At 36.9% G+C, this 12,822-nt stretch overlaps 1 protein-coding gene across 1 annotated transcript in view; it reads left to right on the top strand.

The window, feature by feature from the left end:
* GLRB (glycine receptor beta) overlaps positions 1-12,822 on the top strand; it is a 96,089-nt gene that overhangs the window by 59,862 nt on the left and 23,405 nt on the right. Inside the window, exons 5-8 of the mRNA XM_069557600.1 lie at positions 424-653; positions 762-844; positions 2,816-2,956; positions 10,526-10,678. Of these exons, the coding sequence (XP_069413701.1) occupies positions 424-653; positions 762-844; positions 2,816-2,956; positions 10,526-10,678 (607 nt within the window). The remainder of the gene's footprint in view (positions 1-423; positions 654-761; positions 845-2,815; positions 2,957-10,525; positions 10,679-12,822) is intronic.

Genomic DNA, 12,822 nt, shown 5'->3' with positions numbered 1-12,822 from the left:
TACATATAAATCATTTTCGTAATTTGCTGTTGAGTAAAAGACAAGTGAAATATTTTCTCTTGGCTTCTTATTTATTTTTAACTAAAATTTATCCTACTTTGGGGGGAAGAATAATGGTAACATTTAGCAGTCCATATGCTTTTATGGCAATACCAACTAACCCCCTGGTATAATTAGTGTTTGTGTTAGGGTAAAGCAATTATTGGTAAAGTACTGTGATGGCATTTGAACTTGCAAGTGCTAAGAGGATAGCTGTAGAGTCATTAGAAAGACACAAACGATACCTGAGCTATTGTGATCCTAGTTGATGTTAGACAAGCAAGCATGTTTGTGCTGCTAATCTTTGAACCCTTTTTATTCTGGTGCTGAACGTGTTCTTAAAAATAGCAGTAAACACACACATGCACGCATATTTTTTTCCAGGATTATAGAGTCAACATCTTCCTGAGGCAAAAATGGAACGATCCCAGGTTGAAGCTCCCTAGTGATTTCCGGGGCTCAGATGCCCTGACCGTGGACCCCACAATGTACAAATGTCTGTGGAAACCTGATTTATTTTTTGCAAATGAGAAAAGTGCCAATTTTCATGATGTCACCCAGGAAAACATCCTTCTCTTCATTTTTCGAGATGGAGATGTCCTTGTCAGTATGAGGTACTCTTTTTATGGCTTATGTTTGTGGATTTATATTTTTCTTTAAAAATCAATGTGTCACTGAGGCATGTGTTAAATGAGTTCTAAGACCTCTGCTTCTGCTTTCAGGTTATCTATTACTCTTTCCTGCCCTTTGGACTTGACCTTGTTTCCCATGGATACACAGCGTTGCAAGATGCAACTTGAGAGCTGTATGTAAATGAGACCCTAAGTGACTATAGGAATAAAATGCTTAAAATTTCGAGACAATACATGCTACTAATATGATAGATAACAATGCTGAAACTAATGCTTTTGATTGTAAATAGGTATTAGAATTGGAGAAGGAAAAGGCTACCCACTCCAGTATTCTGGCCTGGAGAATTCCATGGACTGTATAGTCCAAGGGGTTGCAAAGAGTCGGTCACGACTGAGAGACTTCCACTTCACTTCATTTCAGGCATTAGAATGGTAGCTCAGAAGGTAAAGAATCCACCTACAATGTGGGAGACCTGGGTTTGATCTCTGGATTTGGAAGATACCCTGGAGAAGGGAATGGCTACTCACTCCTGTTTTCTTTGCCTGGAGAATTCCATGGACAGAGGAGCCTGCCAGGCTACAGTCCATGGAGTCCCAAAGAGTCGTACATGACTGAGTGACTTTCAGATCACTTCAGGCATTAGAGTAATTTATATAGGGAAATTATAAATTTTATATTTTAAATATTTTATATTTTATTAGAATTATGTTTTACTATATAATTTGTACTAAGATAATCTTTTTGCTATTTTGTTTTGGCATTTTATTAGTTTTTTTTTTAAATTCCAGTTGAGTTGTTTAGGTGTAGTTTTACAGTTCTAACTTATTCCAATTGCCATCTTGATCTGAATTAGTAATATAGACAATGTAAAGGAGAAAATGATGTCTGTCCTAATAACTTTTCTAATGTTAAAACTGTATTTATCACAGCAAAAAAATTTGGAAAACCCTGAAAAAATATTAACTAAATTTTACCAGGCATTCACTTTCTATGGATCTATAAAAATATTGTTTACAAAATTGGATTTTGTATTTTCTTTGCTTCTGTGATCATGTATTTTTCAGTTTCTGAAAGATATATGTCTTCACCAAAAGGATTAGCTCTAAACTAAGGTAAATTGCTATGAATCTTGTCACGTGAAAATAAAAGTAGGTAATAGAACATGAAAACCTAACACTAGTGTAAGGAGTCTTCAGCCTGAATACCCATATTCTGTGTCTTATTTCTACAGAGAATAACCTTATACAATGTATTGTATGTACTTGATGATACACTTTACAGTTACTTAGTGGTTATTTGTTGTTGTTGCTATTTATTTTTAATTTACTGAAGCTGGATCCTAAATTTGAGCAATATTTATTGCTTTCTGACTATAATTTGAGACTTTGCAGATGGAAGTGTATGTATGTACTTTGTGTGTGTGTTGTACGTGTGTGTCTGTGTATCAGTATATATTTGTATAAATTTCAAATGTGTATATATATTCACTTCTGTTACTGTATACACTAAAGTATGGCTTTTAAAAATACAGGCATGTAAGAGTTGAATGGTAGGCTATTACATACCATAATCCCATGGGCCCTTGCATTATAGCCAGGTTACCTAAGCCCACAGTGTGGGCCCCCAGAGGCACTAGTGATGGAGTGATGTCCCTCTGAGGAGCTATTGTACTGTTTTTCTGAGGCCATGCAACTCCTTTAAGGAAGTTGGTAGTTAATTATTCCAGAAAATTTGTTTTGGTGCTTAAGTTTCTCTAAAAATTTCCAGGTAGCATATGGGCATGGTTTATCAATGTTTACATTCAGGAAGCTAGTATCACTTATTTCTTGCTATTTTATTGATGACAGTTCAGAATTCTGACAAAGACAAATGTACTACCATTTTTGACACCCTGGGATTTTAACCATTTGCCATATGCTGATTACTTTAGCTTGTCATTTCCTTAAGCCAGTTATCTGTAACTTTTGTATGAATACTTGCATTAGTGGCCATAGATTTTTACCTCTTTACATTTCTAACAGAAGTTTCATGTAAGAATGGCCTATTGTTTTACCATTTCTATATTTAATATTTGGATGTTTCAATATTGAAAAAGTGTTAATGTTATATCCCAAGCTAGTATTTTGTTTATTTTTGTTTATAGTTGGTTACACAACTGATGACTTAAGATTTATCTGGCAGTCGGGGGATCCTGTCCAGTTAGAAAAAATTGCCTTGCCTCAATTTGATATTAAAAAGGAAGATATTGAATATGGTAACTGCACAAAATACTATAAAGGCACTGGTAAGTAATGTCCTTTAAATTAAACAAAATGAAGTCCTAGTCCAAAGATTTATTTCAATACTGTATATGCTAAGGACAGAATAGAGAAAACTAGTTAAAAAGTTCAAAATTTATAGATGGTTCATACTGATATATTTAAATCTTTCATAAAATTACATTCAGTAAAGTTAAACATTTTTTTACTCAGTAGATAGTTCTGCTTTTCTTTATGTAATTACAAGTAAAAGAGTTTTAAATTTTTATTTTTTTATTTTATTTTATATTTTATTTTCCAGGCAGTGATATTCTTAGATGTTGCCAAGAAATTCTGCTTTGGGAAGGGCCAGACATTATGGATGTGAATCTTGTAACCCATTTATAGTCATCTGTTGTCATTAGGGCAGTTTTTTGATGTTAGTTGACTGCATATTCTTGATTTTCAAAAGCATTCATCTGTATACTCTGCAGGAAATAATTAGCACATGAGGTAATTGGGCATTGGTAGATATTCACTACATAATATTTTCAGCCTAGGTTATGGAGCAGCCAATTGTGAAATCTCAACAAATTAATCTTATTCATTAAATTACATCAAGCTTTGCAGAAGTGAAAATGCAGTACTCACTGATCAATACCTTCATAATATGATTAGTATTCAAACCTTTGTGTCTCCTATGGTAGTTATAGGTTATTGAGGACGTTAGATATTAAATATAGTTAAAATCTTAAAGTTTAAGATTTTGCAACATTTATGTTGACTTTGCAAAAATAAAAATATATAGTATGATTGTGGAAAATTTACAGAGATCAAATGTTTCCACTAAAATTCTGCCATTGTGACATCACTGAGCAAGGACAAGATATGACTTAAAACATTCCTATCTGACACTAGAATAGAAGCGTGAACAGTTGCATATTTGCATCATTGTAATAAACATGACAGAGGCCAGGTCGGAAATAAAGTTAGTTTAAGCATCTGTCATCACTGACCTTCAAATAAATTAACAGATTATATAACATTTATATATAAAGAGTCCCTTCTCTTGTAGAGTTTATAGTATTTTAGGACAAGAAGCAAAATAAGCAAATACACTACTGAAAGAATTGCCAATTTTTTTTACTGGAAAAAAGGAGCGCTCTTAAAAATCTGACCGTCAGTGTACTCAATGAAGAAATCATAGATTTCAATGATTGTCGGATATGGACATGATCTTTTCGCTCATTCTGAGCCAGCTCCTGTATTGAACACATAAAATAACTAAAACACACGGCGAATGACTTACTGAATGTCAAGGACAAGTCATTGTCAGCTGTGACCTGGGCACAGTGTTCTTTCTCCTCTCTCTGCTCCTCACTCAGATTATAGAGCCTGACTACAGTTTTTAGGGATTTTTACAAATCAACTGAAAAAATGAACTTGAAAGCCGAGAGAGGTATTTTTGGGAGGATTATTGTATAGAAACACATTTAGTAGACGGCTTTTTGAGTTCTTGCTGTAAGGCATTGTTTTAAGTGCTTTGTAGGAATTCCATAATTTAATCCTCACAGGAATGTTATGAGTTCAGTGAGTGTTATTTTACTTGGAAAATAGTTACCCACATCCAGATTATATGCTTCACATTTTAAAATGAATAATCTCTAAATTGTTTTGAGAAGCTTGACATATCTTTTATTGAAGTTTTAAACTTCATCTAGAGATGAAAATAAAATTAGTAATTTTATATCTAATTTTATGTAGTATAAAATTATGTAAAAGCATTGAAAACTCTGGTGTTATTCATTTTTTCACCTTTAAGCTCTGCATTTAAAAGTTTTCATTTGGGGATTCAGCAGAAAATAAAGGATAGACCCCTGCTCTTTTATAGATCCAATGGCAAACAAATAAATGAAATATAATCCCTTTTATTTTGAAGAAGGAACTAGGGTGTGCTGTGGTGGAGAGTATTTGGGGGAATACTCAAGATTTATGATTAGTAAATCTTTCCTAGATTTTTGTGTATGGTATTTTTTGATTTATCATAAATGAGTCAATTATATCTCATTATTTACAGAAAATAACAAAAACTCATGGCTAAGAGAGTAATAATTGAAACTATATTTCAGTAAACATGCTTTATCAACATTTATATGAATCATTGTAGGTCTATAAGAAACATTTTAGTGTTTGGATAATACTTAGAAATGTATGTAGAAAAATAGAACATTCAAAATATATGGAATGCTTAACAGTGTAGAATAGTAGATAAGACAGTGGGCAGCATGTACAAAAAGGATGGCCAATATTTTCTTTAATTTGTATAAAATCATCCAAAAATCATGATTTGACTTTAACTTTATTAAAAATTACTGTTTTGTAGTTATAGAAATTACACAGATGGAGAAAAATACAGGTATGCAAGTATAATTCCAACTTCAATTTCTATACTTACATTGGAAGCCTGAGTGAATAATAATCAAATAAAGCCTCATAGGAAATAGTAAATTGAATTCGCCAATGAACATTTATATCAATTAGCTGCCCACCTGCCTCTAATAAATTTAACAGTACCACGAAAACATCAAAAAAGATCAAGAAATGTTTCTGATAAAAGCTTATGGAACAAATCACTGTTATATCCAAGCATGTATTTCTCTGCCAAATGCATCCAAGTCCTGGGAAGTTCCCCCAGGGGTTGCCTTCAGATGAAGGACTTAAGTTTCTAGGCTGTCATCTAAATGTGAGGGGATAGGATACAAAATACATTTGACTGTATTTTGTTGGCTGCTCACATATGTGAGCACACATATAAACACATATGTGTCCTTCCCTACTTCATAGGCACTAGGTGGATGTGAAATTACCTTGAACAAGTGAGACTCGTATAGAAAATTATGATATTTGTGACAACCTAGGCTCCTCAGTTCAGTTCAGTCGCTCAGTCGTCTCCGACTCTTTGTGACCCCATGAATCGCAGCACACCAGGCCTCCCTGTCCATCACCATCTCCCGGAGTTCACTCAAACTCACGTCCATCAAGTCAGTGACGCCATCCAGCCATCTCATCCTCAGTCGTCCCCTTTTCCTCCTGCCTCCAATGCCTCCCAGCATCAGAGTCTTTTCCAATAAGTCAGCTTTTCGCATGAGGTGGCCAAAGTACTGGAGTTTGAGCTTTAGCATCATTCAATCCAAAGAACACCTAGGGCTGATCTTTAGAATGGACTAGTTGGATCTCCTTGCAGTCCAAGGGACTCTCAAGAGTCTTCTCCAACACCACAGTTCAAAAGCATCAATTCTTTGGTGCTCAGCTTTCTTCACAGTCCAATTCTCACATCCATACATGACCACAGGTAAAAGCATAGACTTGACTAGACGGACCTTAGTCGGCAAAGTAATGTCTCTGCTTTTCAATATGCTGTCTAGGTTGGTCATAACTTTTCTTCCAAGGAGGAAGTGTCTTTTAATTTCATGGCTGCAATCACCATCTGCAGTGATTTTGGAGCCCCCCAAAATAAAGTCTGACACTGTTTCCACTGTTTTCCCATCTATTTCCCATGAAGTGGTGGGACCAGATGCCATGATCTTCGTTTTCTGAATGTTGAGCTTTAAGCCAACTTTTTCACTCTCCTCTTTCACTTTCATCAAGAGGCTTTTTAGTTCCTCTTCACTTTCTGCCATAAGAGTGGTGTCATCTGCATATCCGAGGTGATTGATATTTCTCCCGGCAATCTTGATTCCAGCTTGTGTTTCTTCCAGTCCAGCGTTTCTCATGATGTACTCTTCATAGAAGTTAAATAAGCAGAGTGACAATATACAGCCTTGACATACTCCTTTTCCTATTTGGAACCAGGCTCCTAAAGATACATAATAAACACATGTGTGTCCTTCCCTACTTCATAGGCACTAGGTGGATGTGAAATTACCTTGAAAAAGTGATGCTCTTACAAAGCAAGGTACTTCAGAACCACTCATAGAAAACACTGTGGGCCTTCTTGATCACAGCAAATAGACTTGTAAAAGATGACTTTTGGGAAGTTTTGAACATGATTGTTAGTTGGAAGCTTTTGTTCTTATTTGTCCAGGAAAGAGGTTGAAATAAGAGATGGGCATTGAAAAAGGAGAGGAAGTTTCCATCGGTTTGCCTTTCATGTCTTTTTAGAACCTGTGCACGATTTTCACAAATTGCTTAGTTTTAATGAAATTAAAGGGAATGGCAACCCACTCCAGTATTTTTGCCTGGATGATTGCATGGACAGAGGAGCCTGGCAGGTTACAGTCCATGGGGTCGCAAAGAGTTGAACACACTGAGCAGCCAACACTTTCACTTTCAGTGAAATTAAAATTTAAAAAAGACAAACACTGTGCATTGCTTTTTTTGATAAAATATGGAAACATTTGGCATAATTAGAATTTACTTCAGTTCAAATCAGCTCTTTATATTTGTTATGTATTAGCCCTAATATCTTTCTAATCTCTCTGAGGTATCAATCATTATAATTCACATTAGGAAACGGATGGATTTCTAATCTAAGCTATTTGATAAAAGGATAAGAATAGCCATTCTTTTATTCAGCAGTTTTTAAGATGTGGATTGTGTGCCATTACTAATCTAGATACTACTAACGAATAAAAATGACATGACAACTATTCTAGCATCTGAAGTATATGTCTTCTTCCCAACTAGCAAAAAGAGATAAATGCAACTTTTAAAACTAAAGCATAGTAAAAAGTAATATTGCCTATTGCCCCATAATTATTTTATTTATTCACTGTTCATTCATTTGTTTTGACATTTGAAAATAATTTTGTACAGTTTAAGCTGAGCACAGCTGAGAATATTTTAACTGTTTGAAGTTCATACATAACCTTCCTTTTATTGAATGGGAAATGACATTTTTATCTAAAGTAAGCATTAAAAGAAATCATCTCAGACATCTGGAAATGTCTCTTCTATGCCAGTGCTGTGAGAATATTTGCGTCACTTATTTTCTTTCTCCAGTCAGCAAAGGTTGTTATGAGGCTGGCCATAATTTGTGATTAATTTGGGAGACTAGTTGATATCATGGTAGCTCTAGAATGATGTTGTAAAGTGGTGTCTGCTTTAGTCTATGTCTGTGAAAGTGAAATCCTTTCCCTCAATTAGGGAACATTCCAGGTCCTGGAGTGGAGCCAGGGGAGGCTGGGGAGAGAGATCAGATGTCTGCTGTCTGTCACCTTTCATCTCCGTGGACTGGGGACATTCATTTCTTATCCTTGCTAATGTTTACTTCTAACACTGTCTTCAGGGTTAAGGTATAAATATGCATATGAGCAAAGGAAAGATGTAAGCATCTGAATGCAGAGTTCCAAAGAATAGCAAGAAGAGATAAGAAAGCCTTCTTCAGCGATCAGTGCAAATAGAGGAAAACAACAGAATGGGAAAGACTAGAGATCTCTTTAAGAAAATTAGAGATACCAAGGGAACATTTCATGCAAAGGTGGGCTCGATAAAGGGCAGAAATTGTATGGACCTAACAGAAGCAGAAGATATTAAGAAGAGGTGGCAAGAATACACAGAAGAACTGTACGAAAAAGATCTTCATGATCCAGATAATCATGATGATGTGATCACTAATCTAGAGCCAGACATCCTGGAATGTGAAGTCAAGTGTGCCTTAGAAAACATCACTACGAACAAAGCTAGTGGAGGTGATGGAATTCCAGTGGAGCTGTTTCAAATCCTGAAAGATGATGCTGTGAAAGTGCTGCACTCAATATGCCAGCAAATTTGGAAAACTCAGCAGTGGCCACAGGACTGGAAAAGGTCAGTTTTCATTCCAATCCCAAAGAAAGGCAATGCCAAAGAATGCTCAAACTACCGCACAATTGCACTCATCTCATACACTAGTAAAGTAATGCTCAAAATTCTCCAAGCCAGGCTTCAGCAGTACATGAGCCATGAACTCCCTGGTGTTCAAGCTGGTTTTAGAAAAGGCAGAGGAACCAGAGATCAAATTGCCAACATCCTCTGGATCATGGAAAAAGCAAGAGAGTTCCAGAAAAACTTCTATTTCTGCTTTATTGACTATGCCAAAGCCTTTGACTGTGTGGATCACAATAAACTGTGGACAATTCTGAAAGAGATGGGAATACCAGACCACCTGACCTGCCTCTTGAGAAATCTGTATGCAGGTCAGGAAGCAACAGTTAGAACTGGACATGGACCAACAGACTGGTTCCAAATAGGAAAAGGAGTACGTCAAGGCTGTATATTGTCACCCTGCTTATTTAACTTCTATGCAGAGTACATCATGAGAAACGCTGGACTGGAAGAAACACAAGCTGGAATCAAGATTGCTGGGAGAAATATCAATCACCTCAGATATGCAGATGACACCACCCTGATGGCAGAAAGTGAAGAGGAGCTAAAAAGCCTCTTGATGAAAGTGAAAGGGGAGAGCAAAAAAGTTGGCTTAAAGCTCAACATTCAGAAAACGAAGATCATGGCATCTGGTCCCATCACTTCATGGGAAATAGATGGGGAAACAATGGAAACAGTGTCAGACTTTATTTTTTGGGGCTCCAAAATCCCTGCAGATGGTGATTGCAGCCATGAAATTAAAAGACGCTTACTCCTTGGAAGAAAAGTTATGACCAACCTAAATAGTATATTCAAAAGCAGAGACATTACTTTGCCAACTAAGGTCCATCTAGTCAAGGCTATGGTTTTTTCCAGTGGTCAGGTATGGATGTGAGAGCTGGACTGTGAAGAAGGCTGAGCACCGAAAAATTGATGCTTTTGAACTGTGGTGTTGGAGAAGACTCTCGAGAGTCCCTTGGACTGCAAAGAGATCCAACCAGTCCATTCTGAAGGAGATCAGCCTGGGATTTCTTTGGAAGGAATGATGCTAAAGCTGAAACTCCAGTACTTTGGCCACCTCATGCGAAGCATTGACTCTTTGGAAAAGACTCTGATTCTGGGAGGGACTGGGGGCAGGAGGAGAAGGGGACAACCAAGGATGAGATGGCTGGATGGCATCATGGACTCAATGGACGTGAGTCTGGGTGAACTCCGGGAGATGATGATGGACAGGGAGGCCTGGTGTGCTGCGATTCATGGGGTTGCAAAGATTCAGACATGACTGAGCGACTGAACTGAACTGATGCATATGAGCTACTGTAGTTGGCCAGTCCTCCCAGATAAGAAGTGGTTCACAGGGCTGAAAGTTATGTTGACAATGCATAATCCAGGAGTGTTGCTTTGTAGACTTGCGCTGCTTCGATTTGCTATTCCCAGTGGCTCTCAGAGTACCCAAGGATAATAAAATGTTTAAGTCATTGAAAAAATCTCTGAACAAAGACTTAAAATTTGAGACTGGGTATCACAGAGCAGCATGGATATCTGCTTCTCATTCTCAGAATGAAGTTGCGAAAGGTTGGGTGAAACAGGTCCCATAATTCCATCCTCTTAGATCACATAAATGATGTATATCTACAGAAAAAAATACTCCATTTTTGGTGGAGGTCACTTTGTGAAATTGCCTCGAGCAGAAATGACTCCTAATTTATGTGCACACTCATTTTGCAGTCGGATGTGTCAGGAACCTCACTCCTATCTGCCTCTGTGTCTGGCAGGGTACTACACATGCGTGGAAGTCATCTTCACCCTGAGGAGGCAGGTGGGCTTCTACATGATGGGCGTCTATGCCCCGACCCTGCTCATCGTGGTTCTTTCCTGGCTTTCCTTCTGGATCAACCCCGATGCCAGTGCTGCCAGAGTGCCCCTGGGTAAAGTGTCTCTCTCGGGGGGTCAGGAGTGTGCTTGCGTCTTTATAGAAGTGACTGCATAATTTTGAATTTATACTAAATCATTTAGAAACAATGAGTCTTGGAATGGTTTGTAACTTCCTCAGACTTTCTCCAATCCTTGACATTGAACTAGATTTTCACTCTGTTTATGCATTCTATAATTAAACCAAGTTTTCTATTTTTGTGTCCTTGGGGTACTTTAAGCAGTTAATCCATCCTAAATTGATGCTCATGAAATAATTATTAATAAGCGATTTTCATGGATAATGGAAGCCTAAAATCCCCAGTAGTGCCAAGCTTGAAAATGAATGACTATTTGGGTCGAAATCTTTCTAAATCATTTTATATACTATCTCATACTTTTCATCAGGAAATGTGTAATAACATTTATCATTTTAAAAATAACTTGGCATCATTTCCCTGAACACTAATTATTGTGTGGGTACCATCAGGAGACCTAGAGAAAATAGAATCTGGCAATCCTATAGATATATATCAAGCCTGTTTGTTATTTTTAATGCTCTGTGACATAGAAACACCAATTGCCAGAGTTGGAAATTATATTTGTATTAAGGCTTAAATAGTCTCTGGTTGGGAAAATAATTGAGAGTCTTATTCTGGGTAAAGTGAATAAATTTCAAAGTAAGAGCATCGTAACAACACATTTTGATTGCGTGGAGAGTTTTAAAATTTTTCGCTCATGTGTATGTGTGTGTGTTTTCTGAACATCACATGGATTATATAGGTAAGTCTATGAAATATCTGACCTCTCAGCAACCTGATTAGTTTCAGCATTTTTTTTTTTCTATCATCAAAAAGGCCTTGTGCAAGCCTTCCTCCTGACTTACTGGAGGAATTAAATGAAATACAGATATTAAAGAATAAGAAATCAGGAAAGAGCCAATGAAAATGACAATTTTATCCAGATAAGAAATTTGGTGATTTTTCTCTAATGAAAACCACAGAGACCAGATCTATATCTTAATAAGCAAAAAAAGTGAGAAATTTCATCCTAAGAGTTGTGTATCTCTAATGAAGACAATACAATTGATAGATTAATCCTGTAGGAAAGTAGAATTAACTTTGTAGATATTGTACTGGGACTAAAACACCTCAAAACTTGATTTAAAGTCTTGTGCTTGTCAAAAATATCATGCTTTTCCCTTAAATTGCTAAGAGTTCTCTTACTCTCATGCAGTGATATAAATGGAAATATCAGCCTTCCAAGGATGCTGTGGAGACATCCCAATGTCTGACTTGTTTTTGGAGGAAACTCTCTGTAAACCTTCATCTCTTATAGGACTTCTGATTATAAAATTCTTGAGCTATCACTTAGCATCCAGCAGACACACTACTCAGAAAGAAGTTAATGGTTAAATATCAATCTCTAGAATCAAACCAGGTCTGAATTCCAGCTCTGTGCCTACCAGTTGTAACAACTAGCCATCAGATCCAGCCTCTATGAACATACTCTTGGACATCAACAGGGATGGAAAAGTACTGCAGGGACTTTTGGAAGTTTGGGAAAAAAAGTGAATGTTAAGCCCATTCATGAGTTCATAATGTGCCTCATTTACATATTACTTTACAAAGCACTTAGACACATTCTGGTTTATTCAGGAGATACCTATGGAGTACTGACTATGGGCTAGGTACTATGCAAAATGATGGGGTTGTGGTTAAAGAGTACGTAGTGAATAAATAGTTTATAAAATAGATTTTAAAAAGCGCAACTCAGCCTCAGTTAATTTATGCTCTCTTGGGAAGAAAGAGACACCAAATAAGTACAACAAATAATATGTAAGATGGAGACACAGAATGGAAAGTTGAGGGCAGCAGCCTGCTTGTGGAGAATTGCCTCAATGAGAAAGTGATGTTGGGAAGAGCAGGAAGGAGGGGAGTGAGTGGACCACTGTGGATTTCTAGGAAGGGAGTGTGACTGGTCAGTGATCAGGGCAACATCCTTGAGGCAGAAGCCTCCCTAGGACACTAAGGAGTCCAGTGAGAGAAGGGGGAATCAGTAGATGAGATCAGAAAATTAACAGTGGTGAGAGATGGGCTATGGAACATTTCGTAAGGAATTCTGGTGACTTTGGCTTTTATTCAGAGTGAAATGTGAAGGC

Source organism: Ovis canadensis, chromosome 17 (genome assembly GCF_042477335.2).
Source record: "Ovis canadensis isolate MfBH-ARS-UI-01 breed Bighorn chromosome 17, ARS-UI_OviCan_v2, whole genome shotgun sequence".
NCBI lineage: Eukaryota > Metazoa > Chordata > Mammalia > Artiodactyla > Bovidae > Ovis > Ovis canadensis.
The sequence above is the reverse complement of the archived record's forward strand: the minus strand, read 5'-3'. Positions and strand labels throughout refer to the sequence as shown.